This window comes from Chiloscyllium plagiosum, unplaced genomic scaffold, assembly GCF_037043375.1.
Source record: "Chiloscyllium plagiosum isolate Xiang-an unplaced genomic scaffold, Cpla_swu_hap1 HiC_scaffold_5, whole genome shotgun sequence".
Classification (NCBI taxonomy): Eukaryota; Metazoa; Chordata; class Chondrichthyes; order Orectolobiformes; family Hemiscylliidae; genus Chiloscyllium; species Chiloscyllium plagiosum.
In genome coordinates, this window is record NW_028270143.1 from 87,544,582 (window position 1) to 87,565,173 (window position 20,592).

Here is a 20,592-nt window from a genome sequence, read left to right on the forward strand (position 1 = left end):
TAACAAACCTCCACCTATGGCTTAATTAATGTCTTATATAGTTTCATTGGAGCCTTTTTGATCCTGTATGCTAAGCTTCAGATAATGAAGGCAAGCATGACATTTGCCTTCTTCAACACCTTATCTATCTATCCTGCCATCTGCATGAGTATCTGTGGACATGGACTCCAAGGTCTTTGTTGCTATACATTTCCTGGTATTCTACCACTTATTATGTATTCCCTTGCCTCATTGGACTTCCCCAAGTACAACTCACCCCAAATGCATAAACTCTCAATTTCTAAGAAAAATCACACTGGACTCAAAACATTAACTTTATTTCTCTCTCCACAGATACTACCACATCTGAAGAGCTTTTATTTTAAAATTTCATATCTGCAGCATTCACAATACTTTGCTTTTGATTTGCTGCCAAAATGTAGATTTGGATTCTTTAGTTGTTAGAGATTGAAGGGGTCCAATTATTTGTTGCGTGTTTTTCAAGGTTTGGAAACAATGATAACATTATAAACTTAAACAATGTGCAATCCAAGCTTTCAAAGTTTTAAAAAGATGTTCTAGGTATATAGTTATAAAGAGTGATGCTGTAAAATATCAATTTACTTCTAAGATGAAAAGGACTTAGGATTAAAAAATAAATATTAAGCATTTCTAGTTAGATACAAAGCACGTGTTTCCCTCTGCCATGGAGGGCAAAAATGGAAGCCATTTTCAGGTCAGGTTACATTATACCAAAAAGAAAAATTTGAGGTAAACAAAAGTTATACTTTAATTTTTTAACGTTCATAATATTTTGAGATCTTCTTTCACTCTAGAATACTTTGGGCAACGAAATCGCAAAGACGTGAGTCTGAATAAGAGATATTGCATGATAGAAAATTACATTATTAATATAAACAGCAATGTTCCTTGAAAGTGGAGTCAAAAGGTATACACGGTGGTGAAGGTGACATTTGGTATGCTTGCCTTTATTGGTCAGCACAGAGTTTAAGAAGTTGGGACGTCATGTTGTGGCTGTACAGGACATTGGTGAGGCCACTTTTAGAATATTGCATACAGTTCTGTTCACCCTTCTACAAGAAGGGAGTTCTATCAAAAAGTGTGGCGCTGAAAAGCACAGCCGGTCAGGCAGCATATGAGGAGCAAGACAGTCGATGCCTCAAGCATAAGCTCTTCATCAGGAATTCTGTTCACCCTTCTACAGGAAGAGTGCTGTTAAGTTTGAGAGGTGCAAAAAAGATTTACAAGGATATTATCAGGCCTGGCGGGTTTGAGTTATAAGGAGAAGGTGATAGGCTGGGGCTTTATCTCTGGGAACATCGCAGGCTGAGGGGTGACCTTATAGAGATTTATAAAATCATGAGGGGCATGGATAGGGCGAATAGCCAAGTCTTTTCCCTCAGGTGGGGAAGCCTTAATCTATAGGGCATAGGTTTAAGGTGAAAGGGAAAAGATTTAAAGAAGGACCTGAGGGGTAACATTTTCCACGTACAGCGTGGTACATATGTGGAACGCTCTGACAGAGATGGGCGACATGGTGGCTCAGTGGTTAGCACTGTTGTCTCACAGCGCCAGGGACCCGGGTTCAATTCCCGCCTCGGGCAACTGTCTGTGTGGAGTTTGCACATTCTCCCAGTGTCTGCGTGGGTTTCCTCCCACAGTCCAAAGATGTGCAGGTTAGCTGAATTGACCTTGCTAAATTGCCGGAAGTGGTAGGTACATTAGTCAGGGGTGAACGTACAGGAATGGGTCCGGGTGAGTTGCTCTTCGAAGGGTCGGTGTGGACTTGTTGGCCCGAAGAACCTATTTACACACGGTAGGAAATCTAATCTAATCATAATTGCAACATTTACAAGGTATGTGGACAGGTAGATGAATAGGAAAAGTTTAGAGGGTACGGGCCAAATGGGACTAGGGCAGATCAGAAGGTCTGGTCAGAGCAGAGGAGTTGGATTAAAAGGGTCTGTTTCCATGCTGTATGACTCTATGAGACCTTGGAAATAGGTCTTCATTCTGCGACAACCTATGTGACGGAACTTCCCCATCCAAGTCAGTATGGCACCACTACATGGGTTGGAGCTTAATGCAATCTATGACATTAACCCACTCAGAACATACTTTGTTGCAAACTTTGAAGAGACACCACATTTACTTTAATACACAACAAAAATATGGCGATAATCATATTTCAGATTGTTATGAAATAACACTAACACTAATTTGTTTCTCACATATTACGACTGAAGACACCAGAACATCATTTACGAGTATGATGAAGGCTGTGAAGTTTATGCACATTGAATGTTATTTCTGCCAATCAACTCCTACAGAAAATAGTCTTTATTATTAGAACAGACTTTCATGCCTCTCCAACTGTTCAGCTGCACCAAGCATAGAATAAGTTGCTGCTACCATTATACAGTTAAAGGACTAAATCTAGTTCAATATAAAATCATATTCTTAAACCCAATAGTCGTTAGGCTGTAAAGAACTTGGGTAATGTTGAAAAAGGATTTTTTGTTGACGCTGTTTATCTTGCACTCATCAGGACATTTCAAAAGAAAGAGCAATTGAAGAAAATAGCATCTACATTCGTACTTGTTGTCAACTGACAATTTGTCTCTTTACTGCAAATTAAAATCCTACAGGTGGCCTGTTTAAACATAGTTATTGACAAAAATATCGACTCTTGTCACCAAATGGGAAGACATCAGAACCAGTTGCACTTGCGCACTTGACCTGCATGGTGGCTGCCAGCGCACACACACCTGGCCCTGATGCATGCTCATTTGGTAGCAGTAGCATCAACAGCTGTAGAACATTACATCTTTTTAGAGATTTCTGCTTTATCAATGGAGATAAACGTTGAATTACAAAAATAAACACCATTCCTACCTGTCTTGAATCAAGGCTATAACTTGGGAATATGTCTTTCCAATAATACTTTCCCCGTTTACTTTGACAATCCGATCACCTGGTTTACAGAAAGTAAGAATATCAGTCAAATATTTGATGCAATTATGAAAACACCAGAAACTATAACAAATCATAATTTTTGAAATCAGCCTGAATAACTGCTTAGAAGATAATAAGCTCCAATGTGAAAACAGTTTGAATAATTATTGCATTGATTTTCAAACACTATGGATAGAATTATGTTTTACCTAGCAGGTTATTTTATTTTTTCAGGTGATGTCAACATTTCTGGCAGCAGTGCTCAACCAGCATTTATTGATCGACCTTCAATGACCTAAGATTCAACCAAATGTCTATGGATCTGAAGTCACATGAAGCTCCTTCCCTCAAGGAACTGCATGGGTTTGTAATAAGAGTTTTGCCAATCATAGATGCCATTAAGCTAACTTTTACTGAATTTAAAAATCACTATTTGCCAATGTGAAATTTAAATTCAAGTTCAAAGAACATTAGACTGGGGTCCAGGATACCTAATACTAATAGTTAATACAATTGACATTTTTAGATCCAAATATTGTGGGGTACTGCATGAAAATAGGCCATTTGATTCAACAGTTCATGCTGGTGTTTATTCTTCATATAAGTCTGTTCTTATACCTTTCAACTTTCTTTTCGTTCATAAGGGATAGGAAAACAACTTGCAAATTTTGTGACAATAACTTGCATTTACATAGCACTGTTAATGCAATTAAACACTCCAAAGTACTTGACAAGAATACTATCAAACAAGATTAGAGCTTTTGCTCAATTGGTGGATAAATGCTTTGACAGATTCACTAGCTAAGTTGAATGGTTTGCTTTAACAATCTTTACTGTTAACCTGATGTTATGGACATGGCACTGGATTTGTGGAGGAGATGGGAACTGGATTCCAGAGCCAGTCCATGTCTGGACCCAGTACAGTATGCTTCAATCACACCACTACAGTTTTAATAATTCCTGGCATATAAAAAGGTCAGGACTCCAAAAGCCAGGCAGGGTGGCTTACATACAGTTGGGTCAATTGGAGGCCCTGCAATATTCAGCAATTGGTCAAATCACCAGCTAAGGTAGGCGATGCCAATCTCAAGACTTGGAAATAGAGCAAGTCTAACACAGTTAGGACAATGTAATCCTTAAAAATGGATTTGTTTTTCTTTTTTTTTGTCCACAGTCATCTGGTCAGTGTGGAGGAGCAATAGCTCCAATGAATATAGTCAGCAGTCATAGATGTCACTCAGAAGCTGTTATGGGTCCAACATGTGGATGGAAATGAGGGGTTATCAAATGATCCATCATACCATGGCTGAAAACACATGACAGCAGGCAGATCTGAACGCACTGAAAATACTTGAGAAAATTCAAATCAAGGGGGCATCCAGAGAAAAGTCTCCTTCATAAGTAGAAGGGAGATTAATTGAGGAATCTCTCCTCCAACTAATACATGGATGTCTTTTGTTCAGCCAACCTATCAGCAGCAATTGCAAGAAAGAGCAAGTCTACGATTAGAACGGTTTGTAAGAAAGTACCCAAGTGAGTGAATTGGGAAAGAGTTTTGCCAAGGAGCAATTGTTGTAAAAGCCAAGGTTGGAAAACCTTTTACCTGAGCTGAGTATACTGTCTTCTGGGAGTTTTGTCTGCTGCATTTGGGAGAACATTTTCCTTGAAACAGAAGGAAGCTCCTAGTAAATGGAGGGCTGACAGTGGTGAGGAACAGGGTTGCATGAGATGTGTAGAAAGTAAGCCTGCAACGTGGGGAGGGAGCAGATGGAAGAGGTTGCCGGGGTCAATAAAGTAGGACAGAGAAAAGGAAGGCTGAAAACTGGGGGAAGAGTGATGTTGCAAGGTGATGGGCAGAGTGCGAGGAAGAAGTGAGAGGCTGCAAGGCGACAAACCACTTTAAATCTGTCAAAGGAATAAATAGGAGCTAAAAAGCTAAAAATTCCTGACATTATGAATTCCTTGAAACTGAACGTGGAAGCCCCAGCTTAGTTTGCACATGTTTAGAACATAGAACATAGAACATAGAAGAATACAGCGCAGTACAGGCCCTTGGGCCCTCGATGTTGCGCCGATCCAAGCCCACCTAAACTACACTAACCCACTATCCTCCATATACCTATCCAATGCCCTCTTAAATGCCCATAAAGAGGGAGAGTCCACCACTGTTACTGGCAGGGCATTCCATGAACTAACGACTCGCTGAGTGAAGAACCTACCCCTAACATCAGTCCTATATCTACCCCCCCTTAATTTAAAGCTATGCCCCCTTGTAATACCCGACTCAAAACGCGGGAAAAGGTTCATACTGTCGACCCTATCTAACCCCCTAATCATCTTGTACACCTCAATCAAGTCACCCCTAAACCTTCTTTTCTCTAGTGAAAACAGCCCCAAGTGCCTCAGTCTTTCCTCATACGATTTTCCTTCCATACCAGGCAACATCCTGGTAAACCTCCTCTGCACCCGTTCCAATGCCTCCACATCCTTCCTATAGTATGGCGACCAAAACTGCACACAATATTCCAGATGCGGCCGTACCAGAGTCTTATACAACTGCATCATGACCTCAGGACTCCGGAACTCAATTCCTCTACCAATAAAAGCCAGTACGCCATATGCCTTCCTCACCGCACTATTTACCTGGGTGGCAACTTTCAGAGATCTGTGTACATGGACACCAAGATCCCTCTGCTCATCCACACTACCAAGTATCCGACCATTAGCCCAGTACCCCATCTTTTTGTTATTCTTCCCAAAGTGAATCACCTCGCACTTAGCTACATTGAATTCCATCTGCCACCTTTCTGCCCAGCTCTGCAGCTTCTCTATATCCTGCTGTAACCTGCCACATGCTTCCTCACTGTCAACAACTCCTCCGACTTTCGTATCATCCGCAAACTTGCTCACCCAACCTTCTAACCCCTCTTCCAGGTCATTTATAAAAATGACAAACAGCAATGGTCCCAAAACAGATCCTTGCGGAACACCGCTAGTGACGGCACTCCATGAAGAAACTTTGCCATCAACTACTACCCTCTGTCTTCTTCCATCCAGCCAATTCCTAATCCAAACCTCCAACTCACCCTCAATGCCATATCTCCGTATTTTCTGCAGTAGCCTACCATGGGGAACCTTATCAAACGCCTTACTAAAATCCATATATACCACATCTACCGCTTTCCCCTCATCAACCTCCTTCGTCACCTTTTCAAAGAATTCAATAAGGTTTGTGAGGCACGACCTGCCCTTCACAAAACCATGCTGACTATCCTTGATCACATTATTCCTATCCAGATGTGCATAAATCCTATCCCTTACAATTCTCTCTAAGACTTTGCCCACAACAGAAGTGAGACTCACCGGCCTATAGTTTAGGAGCTACATCATGTAATGGATGGTACTAAAAGGGGTTTGAGATCTGAGGTGCAATCAAAATCGCATTAAATGGCTGTTTAAAATCTTCTGGCACTGTGCTATTACAATGGAAACACATTAACTTCAGCCAGATTGTAGAAGGATGATGATTCTGCGCAGAAGTGTGCATCAATTATTTTATTTATGCATTTATTGTCTTGTGCCAATTTCAGTGTCTAAGAAATTAATGCTTTCCTAATGTGTGGCTTTAAGTTTAATGGAGGACTGTTAAATGTCAAGGAGACTGATGAATTCTACTTCTGAGTCCAAGTACAGAGGAACCTTATTTATCCAAGCAACAAGTATTTTGTTCAGATAACCAAATGGGTATAACACAGTTTAGCCAAGCATGGGGCCTTACGATCATGTTCGGACAACCCAAAATTCTGATAACTGAATGCTGGATAATTGAGGTTCCTCTGTAGTCAGTTAAAGCGTATAGTAATATAGAAAATAGGAGGAGTAAGCTATTCAGCCCTTCAATTATCTTTCACCATTCAATATTATCGAAATTGATCATCCAGCTCAGAACTCTGTTTCTGCTTTCTCCCCATAACCCTTTATTTCTCTAGCTCTAAAAACTGTATCTAATTGCTTCTTGAAAGCATTAAATGTTTTGGCCTCAACCAAATGTTTTGGCAGAGAATTCCACAGACACACCACTCCCTGGGTGAAGATATTTCTCATCTCAAATGGCTAACTGGCCTACCCCTGTCCTTAGACTGTAACCCTTGGTTCTGACTCCCAAGTCATCAGGAACATTCTTTCTGCATTTACTTTGTCTAGTCCTGTTAGAATTTTACAGGTTTCTATGAAACCTCGCCTAATTTTTCTAAACTTCAATGGATATAGTCCTAAACAATCCAGTATCTCTTCATACGTCAGTCCTGTCTTCCCAGGAATCAGTCTGGTAAACCTTTGTTGCACACTCTCCACAGACAGAACATCCCTCCTCAAAATAAGGAGTCTAACGCATGGTCAGGAGACTATGTCCAAGTGACCTGCAGTTCAAATCAACAGTGAATTAGGGCCAAATGTAAATTCTGGTGAGTCTTTTTCAATTTAAATATAAATTAAGAGTCAAACATAGGTAACACAACCTTCAACTAAGTTAAATTACCTTGTTTAAATTCAATGTACAGGGAAAGAGATACAGTAGATATCCTATTAACAGCACCTGTGGGAGCAGGAGTGTGCTAGTTGATCAAATATTCCAGATAATCAAGAGATCCACATGTTCAATGTAAAAACACACACTAAGTAATAGAAATGTAATCTGGGGTATGCACATCACTAGTGTACTTTATACTGTAAATGAATAATTTAAATAAACATACAATTTTTCCTTAAACTTACTGGCAGACAGCCTTCTCACTCACCTCAACTGACTACTTGGGCATCAAAGAACAAAGAAAATTACAGCACAGGAACATGCCTTCAGGCCCTCCAAGCCTGCACTAATCCAGATCCTCTATCTCAACCTGCCACCTATTTTCTGTAGGATCTGTATCCGTTTGCTCCCTACCCATTCATGTATCTGTCTAGATACATCTGAAATGGCGCTATGGTTCCTGCCTCTACCACTCCCGCTGGCAACACATTCCAGGTACCCACCACCCTCTGCGTGAAGAACTTTCCACACTTATCCCCCCTAAACCTTCCCCCTCTCACTTTGAACTTATAACCCCTAGTAACTGAATCCACCACTCTTGCTATCCACCCTGTCTACACCTTTCATGATTTTGTAGGCCTCAATCAGTTTCCCCCCACCAACCTCTGTCTTTCTAATGAAAATAATCCTAATCTACTCAACCTCTCCTGACAGCTAGCACCCTCCATATCAGGCAACGTCCTGGTGAATCTCCTTGCACCCTCTCCAAAGCATCCACATCCTTTTGGTAATGTGGCAGCCAGAACTGTTTGCAGTATTCCAAATGTGGTCAAACCAAACTCCTATACAACCGTAACATGATCTGCCAATACTTGTACTCAATACCTAGTCCGATGAAGGAAAGTACGCTGTATGCCTTCTTGAACACTCTACTGATCTGCATTGCCATCTTCAGGGAACAATGGACCCAGATCCCTCTGTACATCAATTTTCCCCAGGAATTTTCCATTTACTGTATAGTTCACTTTTGAATTGGATCTTCCAAAATGTATCGCATTGCATTTGTCTGAATTGAACTCCATTTGCCATTTCTCTGCCCAACTCTCCAATCTATATTCTGCTCTATCCTCTGACAGTCCCCTTCACTATCTGCTACTCCAAACTTGCTAATGAGGCAACCTATACCTTCCTCCAAATCACTTATGTATATCACAAACAACAGTGGTCCCAGTACAGATCCCTGTGGAACACCATTGGTCACAGTGAAAAATTCTTTTCTACTATTACTGTTTCCTGTTGCTCAATCAGTTCTCTATCCTTCTAGCTGGAACACATGCAACTTCACTTTCATCAGCCTACCATGGGGAACCTTATCAAACGCCTTACTGAAAGTACATGTATATGATATCTACATCTCTTCCCTCAACTGTCACTTCTTCAAAGAATTCTATCAGGTTTAAGACATGACCTTCCCTGCAAAAGAAAACATGCTTCTATCAATGATAAGCCCATTTTCTTCCAAATGGGAATAGATCCTATCCCTTAGCATCTTCTCCCGCACCTCTCCTACCACTGACATCAGGCTCACAGGTTTGCAATTACTTGGGAGTATCCCTGCTACCCTTCTTAAACAAGGGGACAACTTTAACAATTCTCCAGTCCTCCGGGATCTCCCCTGTGTTCAAGGATGCTGCGAAGATATCTGTTAAAGCCCCAGCTATTTCCCCTCTCGCTTCCCTCAGTAACCTGGGATAGATCCCATCCTGACCTGGGGACTTGTCCACCTTAATGCCTTTTAGAATACCCAACACCTCCTCCCTCCTTATGTCAACTTGACCTAGAGTAATCAAAGATCTATCCCTCACCTCAATATCCGCCATGTCCCTCTCAGTGAATACCAATGCAAAGTACTCATTAAGAATCTCACCCATTTTCTCTGACTCCACGCAGATCTTTCCTCCTTTGTCCTTGAGTGGGCCAATCCTTTCCCTAGTTACCCTCATGCTCCTTACATATAAATAAAAGGTTTTGGGATTTTCCTTAACCCTGCTCACTAAGGATATCTCATGATCACTTTTAGCGCTCTAATTCCTCATTTCAGATTGGTCCTATGTTCCTTTTATTCTTCCAGAGCTTCATCTGTCTTCAGTCACCAGACCTTATGTATGCATCCTTTTTTCCTCTTAGCTAGCTTCACAATTTCACCTGTTATCCTTGGTTCCCTAATCTTGACATTTCTATTCCTCATTTTCACAGGAAGGAGAGGCGGGGAAAACTGTCCCAGCTTCAGGAAAGTATGCAGAACCTGCTCCTGCTGCAAACGATGGGAGTCGATGTCACGGAGGACCTCAAGGAGGTGAAGGGCCAGCAAGCCTCGCTCTTTGCCTCAGAGGCCTCCAACATAATCTTCCGGTCCAGGGTCCGCTCCGTGGAGCAGGACGAGACGTGCTCACGTTTCTTCTTCCAGAAGGTGCACAAAGAGAGCTCCATGCTCAGCAGCCTGAAGGAAGAAGATGGCTCAATATCATCATCTCAGGCTAACGTCATGAGGATCAGCAAATCCTTCCATACCAGTCTGTATGACGCGAAGCCAACCGACAACGCGGCCTCCCAGTTGGTCCTGTCCTCTATCAGAGGTCTTAAACGACAGAACATGGGAGAGGCTGGACCAGCCGCTATCTCTGGATGAGCTGACCAAGACCCTACAGTCCTTCCAAAAGAATAAAACTCCCGGAAGCGACGGCTTACCGGTCGACCTCTATTCCTCTCTGTGGGACTTGATTGGCCAGGACCTGCTGGAGGTGTATGTCAGTATGCTTCTGGCAGGTAGCATGAGTGAATCCATGAGGAAAGGCATCATCACCCTCATCTACAAGCGGAAGGGGGAGAGGGAGGAACTCAGAAATTGGAAACCAATCTCACTATTGAATGCGGATTATAAAATTTTGTCAAAGGTAATCGCCAACCGGGTCAGGTCTGCTCTGGGGTCGTTGATTCACCCTGACCAAACTGTGCTGTACCGGAAGATCACTGAGAGTCTCACATACCTCAGGGATACAATCACCTACGTGCAGGACAGAAGGTTGGACACCTACCTGATCAGCTTGGACCAGGAGAAAGTCTTTGACAGGATATCACACACATATATGAGAGATGTTCTCTCCAAAATGGGCTTTGGGGAGGGAATCTGCAACTGGATCAGACTGCTCTACACCAACAGTGTCAGCGCAGTCTCAATCAATGGGTGGGAATCAGATAGCTTCCCAGTCAGATTTGGAGTCAGGCAGGGCTGCCTTCTCTCTCCTGCCTTGTTTGTGTGCTGCATGGAGCCATTTGCCAAGTCCATCAGGAAGGATGCGAGCCTGAGAGGGGTGACTATTCCTGGCAGCAGGGGCCTGTAGGTTAAGACCTCCCTGTACATAGATGACGTCGCCGTTTCCTGCTCAGATCTGCTGTCCATGCACAGACTCCTATGCATATGTGACCAGTTCGAATGGGCCTCGGGGGGCCAAGGTAAACCGAGGCAAGAGCGAGGCCATGCTCTTTGGGAACTGGGCCGACCAATCCGCGATCCCCTTCACTGTCAGGACCGACCACCTGAAGGTGTTGGGTATTTAGTTCGGGGGGGGTTGGGGCATGCGCTAAGTCTTGGGAGGAGCATATCAGCAAAGTGAGGCAGAAATTGGGCAGATGGAAGCGACATTCGCTCTCCATCACGGAAAAAAAACCTGGTCATCAGGTGTGAGGCACTGTCACTGCTGTTATATGTGGCACAGGTCTGGTCTATTCCCAGAACCTGTGTCGCTGCAGTCACCCGGGCCATCTTCTAATTTATATGGAGATCAAAGATGGACCGGGTCCGAAGGGACTCAATGTATAAAGATTTGGGCAGCGGGGGAAAAAATACACCCAATGCCACCCTCACCCTGATGGCCACCTTTGTGTGTGGCTGCATCAAGCTGTGCGTGGATCCCCAGTACACAAACACCAAGTGTCACTACGTACTGAGGTTCTACCTGTCCCCGGTGTTGTGAAGTATGGGCCTGGCCTCGCTGCCGTGGAACGCTCCGAGTAGTTGGACTGTTCCGTATCACCTGTCCTTCGTGGAGAGGTTTATGAAGAAAAACATCTTTGACCACAAGTCCATCAGGAAGTGGTCAGCACGTAGTGTCCTTGAAACCCTTCGATAAAAGGAGATGGTGGATCCTATCAAGATGTTCCCTGAGCAGACTGTCAAAGCCATTTGGCAGAATGCCTCATCGCCAGAACTTTCCAATAAGCACCAAGACATGGCTTGGCTGGTGGTGAGAAGGGCTCTGCCTGTGAGATCCTTTATGCACGCCCGGACTCTCAGCCGCACCGCACACTGCCCTCGAAGTGGCTGCGGGGGGAACGAGACTGTCACACACCTCATTCTGGAACGTGCCTACGCAGAAGTCTGGAGAGGAATGCAGTGGTGTTTGTCGAGGTTCGTCCCGAGCAGCGCCGTGATGCGGGACTCCGTGCTCTACGGTCTGTTCCCCGGGACGTACACAGAGACGAACATCAACTGTGCCTGGAGGATCATCAACTCGGTGAAGGACGCTCTCTGGGCGGTCCAAAACCTGTTGATTTTCCAGCTGAAGGAATTGACCCCGACTGAGTGTTGCAGACTGGCACATTCCAAGGTCCAGGACTACGTGTTGAGGGACACGCTGAAGCTTGGGGCAGCTGCCGCCAAGGCGCGGTGGGGAAAGACCACCGTGTAACATCTGCCTGTCTAAGAAGAACAGGGGGCCCACACAGTCATTTGGGCTCTGCTGACGCCTCAGCTAAATGTATGGACATATGATTGATAAACATAGAGACCTGTATATACAAATGATAAATTCTGATCTCTGTATGCAAAGGAATGGAATGTTTACGTATGCATGGCATGACCAACTGTGCAGACCATCAAAATATCTTATGAATAAAGTATATTTTTGAAATAAAACAAATTTTCACAGGAACATATCTATTCTGAACTCTAATCAACCTCTGTTTAAAAGCCTCCCACATTTCGAACGTGGATTTCCCTTCCAACAGCTGCTCCCAATCTACATTTCCCAGCTCCTGCCGAATATTATTATAGTTGGCCTTCCCCAATTTAGCACTCTTCCTTTCGGACCACTCTCGCCTTTGTCTGTGAGTAATCTAAAACTTATGAAATTGTGGTCACTATTCCCAAAGTAATCCCCTACTGTAACTTCAAACACCTGGCCGTGCTAATTCCCCAACACCAGGTCCAGTATGGCCCCTTCCAGACTTTGACTATTTACATACTGGTCTAGAAAACCCTCTGGATGCTCTTTACAAATTCTGCTCCATCCATACCTATAACACTAAGTGAATCCCAGTCAATGTTGGGAAAATTAAAATCACCCATTACCACCACCCTGTTGCTCCTTTATCTTTCCATGATCTGTTTACATATTTGTATCCCTATCTCACATTCACTATTCAGAGACATGTAGTACAGCCCCAACATCGTTACCGCGTCCTTCCTATTTCTAAGCTCAGCCCATATTGCCTCACTGCTTGAGTCCTCCATAATGCCCTCCTTCAGCACAGCTGTGATATCTTCTTTGATCAGTAATGCAACTCCTCCACCCCTTTTACCTCCCTCTTGATCCAGCTTGAAATATCTTGGGATATTTAGTTACCAATCATGCCCTTCCCTCAACCAAGTCTCAGTAATAGCAATAACATCATATTCCCAATCCAAGCCCTAAGTTCATCTGCCTTACCTACTACTAGTATATGTCCTGGTAGCTACAGAGAAACTGACTCAAAACTGAAGCAACTGTTGATAGTTCATGTGGCTGTTCGATAAGTAAGCGAAGTAAAATATAGTTAACCCATGGATTGTTTTCTGTAGCATCTGGGCTGTTGTGCTCTTACGCAGCTGACCACTTGTGCAGCAAGTGTCACGAGCTGCAGAAATTCAAGAGGCAGACAGCTACATGGACAGCATGCTCAGGTAGCTGGTCACACCACAGGCTAAGAACATGGTGGTAGAAGTGAAATGGGTAACTGCTAGGTAGTCCAAGAAAACCAGGTAGGTCATAGAGATGCACAGCACGGAAACAGGCCCTTTGGTCCAACTTGTCCATGCCAACCAAATATCTGAATCGTCCCATTTGCCAGCATTTGGCCCATAATCCTCTAAACTCTTCAAATTCATATACTCATCCAGAGCTTTTTAAATGTTGTAATTGTACCAGCCTCCACCACTTCCTCTGGCAGCACATTCCATACACACATTACTCTCTGCATTTAAACGCTGCCCTTTAGCTCCCTTTTAAATCTTTCCCATCTCACACTAAACCTATGCCCTCTAATTCAGAACTCCCCCAACCCAATCCATGCCCCTCATGATTTTATAAACCTCTAAGGTCACTCCTTAGCCTCCAACACTTCAGGGAAAACAGTTTCAGCTTACTTATCTTCTCCCTATAGCTCAAATCCTCCAACCCTGGCAACATCCTTGTAAATCTTTTCTGAACCCTTTCAAGTTTCACAACATCCTTCCAAAGGAGGGAGATCAGAATTGCATGCAGTATTCCAAAAGTGGCCTAATCAATGTCCTGTACAGCCGCAACATGACCTCCCAACTCCTATACTCAATGCTCTAACCAATAAAGGTAAGCATACCAAACTCCTCCTTCACTAATCTACCTACCTGCAACTCCACTTTCAAGGAACAATGAACCGGCACTCCAAGGTCGCTTTGTTCAGCAACACTCCCCAAGATGTTCCCATTAAGTGTTTAAGTCCTGCCCTGATTTGCTTTTCCAAGATGCAGCACCTTACATTTATGTAAATTAAATTCCATGTGCCAGTCCTGATGCAGGAATCCTGTTAGTTTCTGCTTGCTCAGCGGTTTGTCATTTTGGCTACTGGAGTGAGCATATTGGATCGTCAGAGGAGTGCAGTCAAAGCCAAGTTGCTCAGCTGTACAGGAAGGGAGAAAGAAACAGACAAGCGGAGTAATGACAGAGGATTCATTAGTTAGGGGAATGGACAAGCTTTTTTGACTCTCAGGCTGAATGACTCGATAACTCCAAGATGGTCTGTTACTTTGAGAGAAAGTGAGGGCTGCAGATGCTGGAGATCAGAGCTGAAAATGTGTTGCTGGAAAAGCGCAGCAGGTCAGGCAGCATCCAAGGAACAGGAGAATCAACGTTCCGGGCATAAGCCCTTCTTCAGGTATGAGGAAAGTCGAAATGTCGATTCTCCTGTTCCTTGGATGCTGCCTGACCTGCTGCGCTTTTCCAGCAACACATTTTCAGCTATGGTCTGTTACTTTCCTGGCACCAGAACAAAGGATGTCTCAGAGTTGCTGCTGGGTATTCTTCTGGCGAATATCGAGAGATCAGTTGAATGAGGCCCCTAAAGCTAATTTTGAGTAGGTAGTAATGAAAGCAGGACATCTAAAGCATTAATCTTTACTTCTAGTCTAATGGCCTAGTGAGCATAGAAATGGGAGAACTCAGCGATTGACCATGTGGCTGAAGAATAAATGTGGAGCAATTTTTGTGAGGTTTTCTGCTCAGTTAAAGGGCAAGTAGGACCTGTACACGATGGATAAACTGCATCTTACTAGAACTGGGACTAATCTCCTTGGTAGGCTATTCGCTACTGATGAAACACTACATTAAACAGTAACTTTGCTTTTGTTTTCACAGAAGATAAAGGAAACATCTCAAATACTAGAAAAACACAGGCGCTGTGAAATTGAGGAATTAAAAGAAATTAATATTCGTGAAGAGTACTGAACCAAGTTGATAAAATCACTAGACCAATTCAGTCCTATAACATTGAAGGTGGTGGATGGAGAACTGGTATATGGATTGGTTGTTAGCTTTCAAAATTATTCAGCTCATTGCTTAAAAATAGATACATTGTTGTGGCTCTTTATCTTGCAAGTCTTGCAAATTGCCCTGATGAATGCAAGGTGAAAAGTTGTGACAAGATGTGGCTTTTTCCTTCAAACAATATTCAAGTTCTTTACAAACAAACAAATAATCATTAGATTCTGGAATGTTTCCTAGGGGCTGAGAAGTGCAAGTGGAAAGAAAATGTAACTATTTATGTATAATGTAGTAGATAGGAGCAAGAGTAGGCCACTTGACCCCTTGAGCCTGTTCTGCCATTCATGGCTAATAATCAAACTCAATATCCTAATACTGCCCTCCTCATATCCCTTTAGCCACAAGAGCTGTATATACTGCGTCCTTGAAAAACACAATGTTTTTGCCTCAGCCATTTTCTGTGATAGTGAATTCCATTGTAGAGAAGAAAGGGGAGAGTGAAGAACAATAGGACTGTCAGTTTGATATCAGCACTTCGAAAAATGTGAGAATCAATTATTAAAAAATGCGATAACCAGACAGTAGGTTTGGAAAGTTAGATTGAGCAGACTTATAAAAAGGAAAATCATGGTTGAAAAACTTGATAGGAGTTTGTTTTTAGGATACTACCTGTCACGCTGACAAAAGAATGCAGTGTATTTGGATTTTTCAGATGGCTTTTCATAAAAGTCGAAGAGTGTGGCACTGGAAAAGCACAGCAGGTCATGCAGCATCCGAGGAGCAGGAAAATCGATGTTTCAGGCATAAGCCCTTCATCAGGAATGATGAGATCGCAGTGAATAAAATTAGAGTACATGAGACTGGGAAAACCATATTAGTATGGATTGAAAGAAAATCAGAAAAGTTGAAGAAACTTTGACAATATCTGTGGTGAGAAAACAGAGTTAACGTATTGAGTCGAATAAAGCTTCTTCAGAGATGTCACTGGAATTGAAACATTAATACTGCTTTCTCTGCACAGTAACTCCAGCAATTTTTGTTTCTGCTTCAGATCCTCAGCATCCACAGTTCTTTGTTCTATTTTAGTGTGGATTGGTTAATGGACTGAAAGAAGAGAGAAGGAATAAACTGATTACTCAATATAGCAAGCTATTACAAGTTGGATGTCATAAGGAAAATTGCTAAGTTTACAGTTAATCACAAGCTATATAAATGAATTGGATATGGGGACCAGTTGTTTTAGTTTCAAATTTGACGGTGACAGCAAACTGGGTAAGAACACAAGTTTAGAGGAGGATGCAAGACGACTTTCAGGAAGACTTCAGATAGGCTAAGTGAATGGACTAGCACATGACAGATGGAACATACTAATTTAGGAGAAAAAAACAGAAAAGCAGAATATTTCTAAAATGGCAAGAGATCAGAAAGTGTATATGCCCAAAGTGACCTGGATGCCTTTGTTCATGAGGTGCAAACAATTAGCATATGGTGTGCTGGCCTTCATTGCCAAGAGATCGAGTACAGGCAGGAAGATGTCTTACTGCAGTTATATATGGAGTTTGCTGAAACCTCATCTGCTGCATTCCTTATGGTTTTGGTCCCCTTATTTAAGAAAGGATATACCTGCCATATAGGGAGCATAAGAGAAATTCACCAGATTGTTTTATGAAGAGAGCTTAAGGATCCTGGGTCTACATCCCCAAGAGTGGGTAGACAGAAGGTGGGTAACTCATTCAAACCAACAGAACTCTTATAGACCATGACAGGGTGGATGTTGATACGATGTTTCCATTGTCTGGCAAATCTAAAATCAGGGAACATAAATGATATCCTTTTTTTCCTGAGATTAAGACTGAGATGAACAGGAATTTCTTCACTTGGAGAATGGTGAATCCTAGAATTCCTCATACCAGACGGCGATAAAGCTCAAACACTGAGCTTGTTCAAGACAGAAATCAATTGATTTCTTGAGATTAATAAAATTAAGGGAAAGTGTTATTAACATAGATAATCAGCCATGATCTAAGTGAGTGGCAAAACAGACTTGATTAGAACAGGAGTAGATGATTCAAACAATGTTTCAAATATCTAACAAGTAATCACAAATTCAGAGGGTATTAACCTGTGACTGCATACCTAGTAAATTAGGTGAGAATGAAAGAAAAAACTCTGATAGCCAAAACTTAAGTTACTGAAATCAAAAATGTGTCATTCGAAAAAGCCTCACAAAGGCCTCTTAAAAAATACATATTGCACCCTGCATCATGCTAAGCAGCATCCTGGATAATGCATACCCTCACTGAAAATTACTTTGAAAAAACCTTTAGGATCATTCTCCTAACTTTACTGCACAGTCAGTTTCTGAACAAAATTAATGCACTTTATTAACTTGAAAACCTGCACCAGTACCTTTGTCTTGAAACTCCCTCAAATGCTTGTAAAGAGGCATAATCAGTAAAAACTTATCACACTCATTTCAACTTGGTCAGGTCCAGGGCATTTTAAAGCCATTTCTAAAGGAATGCAAAAATGCAAGGGACACTCATTGCAACTTGAATTCAAAAGTGCGTTTTTTGAAAAGCTGTTTTTGGAAATTATGAAAGCTCCAAATTATTGGGCTAGATTCAATGGAGCCTGTCAGAGCATGAAACATGGCAGTTAGGCTCATTTAATTGTGAAGGAGGTCCTGAAACAATGTCTCATCAGCAACAAAATTTCCCTGGGATTAAGTCAGAAGGCAGAAGAACTGACCTACGTTTCCTTGTTACCAACACTGCTGAAAGACTTTGCTTCTAACCCTCCTACCCTCCCTCGCACATTGCCTCCACTCACGATATGATCCTGTCTTCTCTACACCTTTTGTTTGTGTTGTCACAATGGAACTGAAACATTAGTCACCGCATGAGTCTACCGACCGGCCGGTAACTTTCAGAGGGCAGGATGGCGACTGGCAAGGACCTCATTACCAGGAAGGCATAGTGGGGGCCTAAGGATTTCACTGAGCAGCCCCCCTGGAACTGACAGGGGGTCGCAACCAGTTCCCCACAATGGGCAACACAGTACCCTGGTCTTTTTTTAAACAGTAAGCTCAAACATTGATGCAAATACCACTTGCAAACTACAAATTTCAGAGTGCAGAGAGTGCACTCCTAAATCCTAAGTGACAACCTAAATCCCACATCCTACATCAGAACACTGTTCGCTCTATGATTCAGGCCATTAAAAAGCCAAATGATGTGTCAAACCCAATGAAAAATGATGAATTCCAGGAATAGAAAATGGTACTCTTGAAAACGTGAGAAGCAATAAATGGATTTATACATAGTAAGAGTTTGGTTAAAAAGACATTCAGGTAGAGGAAATAAATTTTGCATGACTACCTTTATGCAACAGCCAGCACAACTACAGTATCATTAGATATGACCTGCCGCTCAGGGAATATATCTTAGGAATACAGAACAGGAGCCGCAATGCTTCCTCAAAGTATGGAATGAGCTGCCAGAGGAAGTGGTGGAGGCTGGTACAATTGCAACATTTAAAAGACATTTGAATGGGTATAAGAATAGGAAGGGTTTGGAGGGATATGGGCAGGGTCCTGGCGATTGGGTTGGGATATCTGGTCGGTGTGGACGGGTTGGACCGAAGGATCTGTTTCCATGCTGTACACCTCTATGACTCCATATTCTGTATGCTCTAGCTATGGCTTTAAATATGAAACTGACTCAACATTTCTAAAAGCCCAGTGCATAACACTCATTTCATGAACTGTGTTCTTAAACGAGCATCTTAGTACCTGTACATAATCCAGCTCCATGCGCTGGTCCACCTTCTTTAACCTGTTTAACAAAGATGGTGTCCATGGGCTCCAGCTTGCCTTTAGTTTGTCCTGTATAAAAAAAGGAAGGCTCATTAGTCAATTTAAGAGAGCTTGTTTCACACTAGACTATGAAATTTTCAAGCTGAAAATATTTTTTTTTAAAGTATTAATTAATTAATATCAAGACTATTCAAAACAAATTCCACTTAATTCCATTTATCATCAAAGTTAAGGGGATTCATCTGAATGAATTAAATAACAGTCATCAAAACCTGATTAGGCACAGAACATCAGCTGCTTTCTGGCTCGATGAGGATTTAAGGTTTACAGATTAATACAATCCAAAAATAACCCACCAAAAATAATTCTGTTGAAACACGCACAACAAAACAATGTTATCAAGTTATTTGCTCTTGGTAAACTATAAATATTCCAATGCCTGCAACAACAACCCCAACAAATGGGCGGCACGGTGGCACAGTGGGCGGCACGGTGGCACAGTGGTTAGCACTGCTGCCTCACAGCGCCGGAGACCCGGGTTCAATTCCCGCCTCAGGCGACTGACTGTGTGGAGTTTGCACGTTCTTCCCGTGTTTGCGTGGGTTTTCTCTGGGTGCTCCGGTTTCCTCCCACAGTCCAAAAGATGTGCAGGTCAGGTGAATTGGCCATGCTAAATTGCCCGTAGTGTTAGTTAAGGGGTAAATGTAGGGGTATGGGTGGGTTGCGCTTCGGCGGGGCGGTGTGGACTTGCTGGGCCGAAGGGCCTGTTTCCACACTGTAAGTAATCTAATCTAAAAAAAAATGAATTAAAACCAGAAGTGAGCAATTTGGTCCTTCAACCTGCTCCACAATAAAATGAGTTCCGAGTTCCACGTTCTCATCTCTCCTTGATTACCTTTGACTTCTTTTTATTTATGGGACGTCGGTACTGCTGCAAGCCAGCACCTATTGCCCAATGGTGCCCATTGCTTTGCAGTCTGAGATAGATAACACCAGGCTAAAATAGGAAATTTCCTTCCCTAAAAGGATATTAAAGAACTTGGTGAGTTTTACAATAATCATCAGTGGCTACATGGTTGATATCAAGCTAGATTTTCAGCTCAGAATTTTATTGAATTCAAATTCCTTGGTAAGATTTGAACTAATATCCCCAGAACATTAGGCTGGGTCTCTATATTACGAGTCCAATAGCACTACCACAGAACCACCATCTGCCCCCACTAGACACTCCCTTACCCTTAAAAATATTTAGTGACCTCCACCTCAACAGACATTATTGCAATGTTACACAACCTTAGAAATCTCACAACACCAGGTTGTAGTCCAACAGATTTATTTGGAAGCACTACCTTTAGGAGCGCTGCTCCTTCATCATCTTCATAAGATTGTAAGACAAACTCTTATACTCCAAAAGCTAATGCGTCAGAATAAACCTGTTGGACTATAACCTGGTGTTG

At 42.5% G+C, this 20,592-nt stretch overlaps 1 protein-coding gene across 2 annotated transcripts in view; it reads right to left on the reverse strand.

Annotated features, from left to right (window-relative positions):
• arhgap21a (Rho GTPase activating protein 21a) overlaps nt 1-20,592 on the reverse strand; it is a 256,035-nt gene that overhangs the window by 97,358 nt on the left and 138,085 nt on the right. For both annotated transcript variants that reach the window (XM_043690469.2, XM_043690471.2), the window contains exons 5-6: nt 19,112-19,204; nt 2,896-2,974 (exon numbers count right to left, since the gene is read on the reverse strand). In XM_043690469.2, the coding sequence (XP_043546404.2) occupies nt 2,896-2,974; nt 19,112-19,204 (172 nt within the window). The remainder of the gene's footprint in view (nt 1-2,895; nt 2,975-19,111; nt 19,205-20,592) is intronic.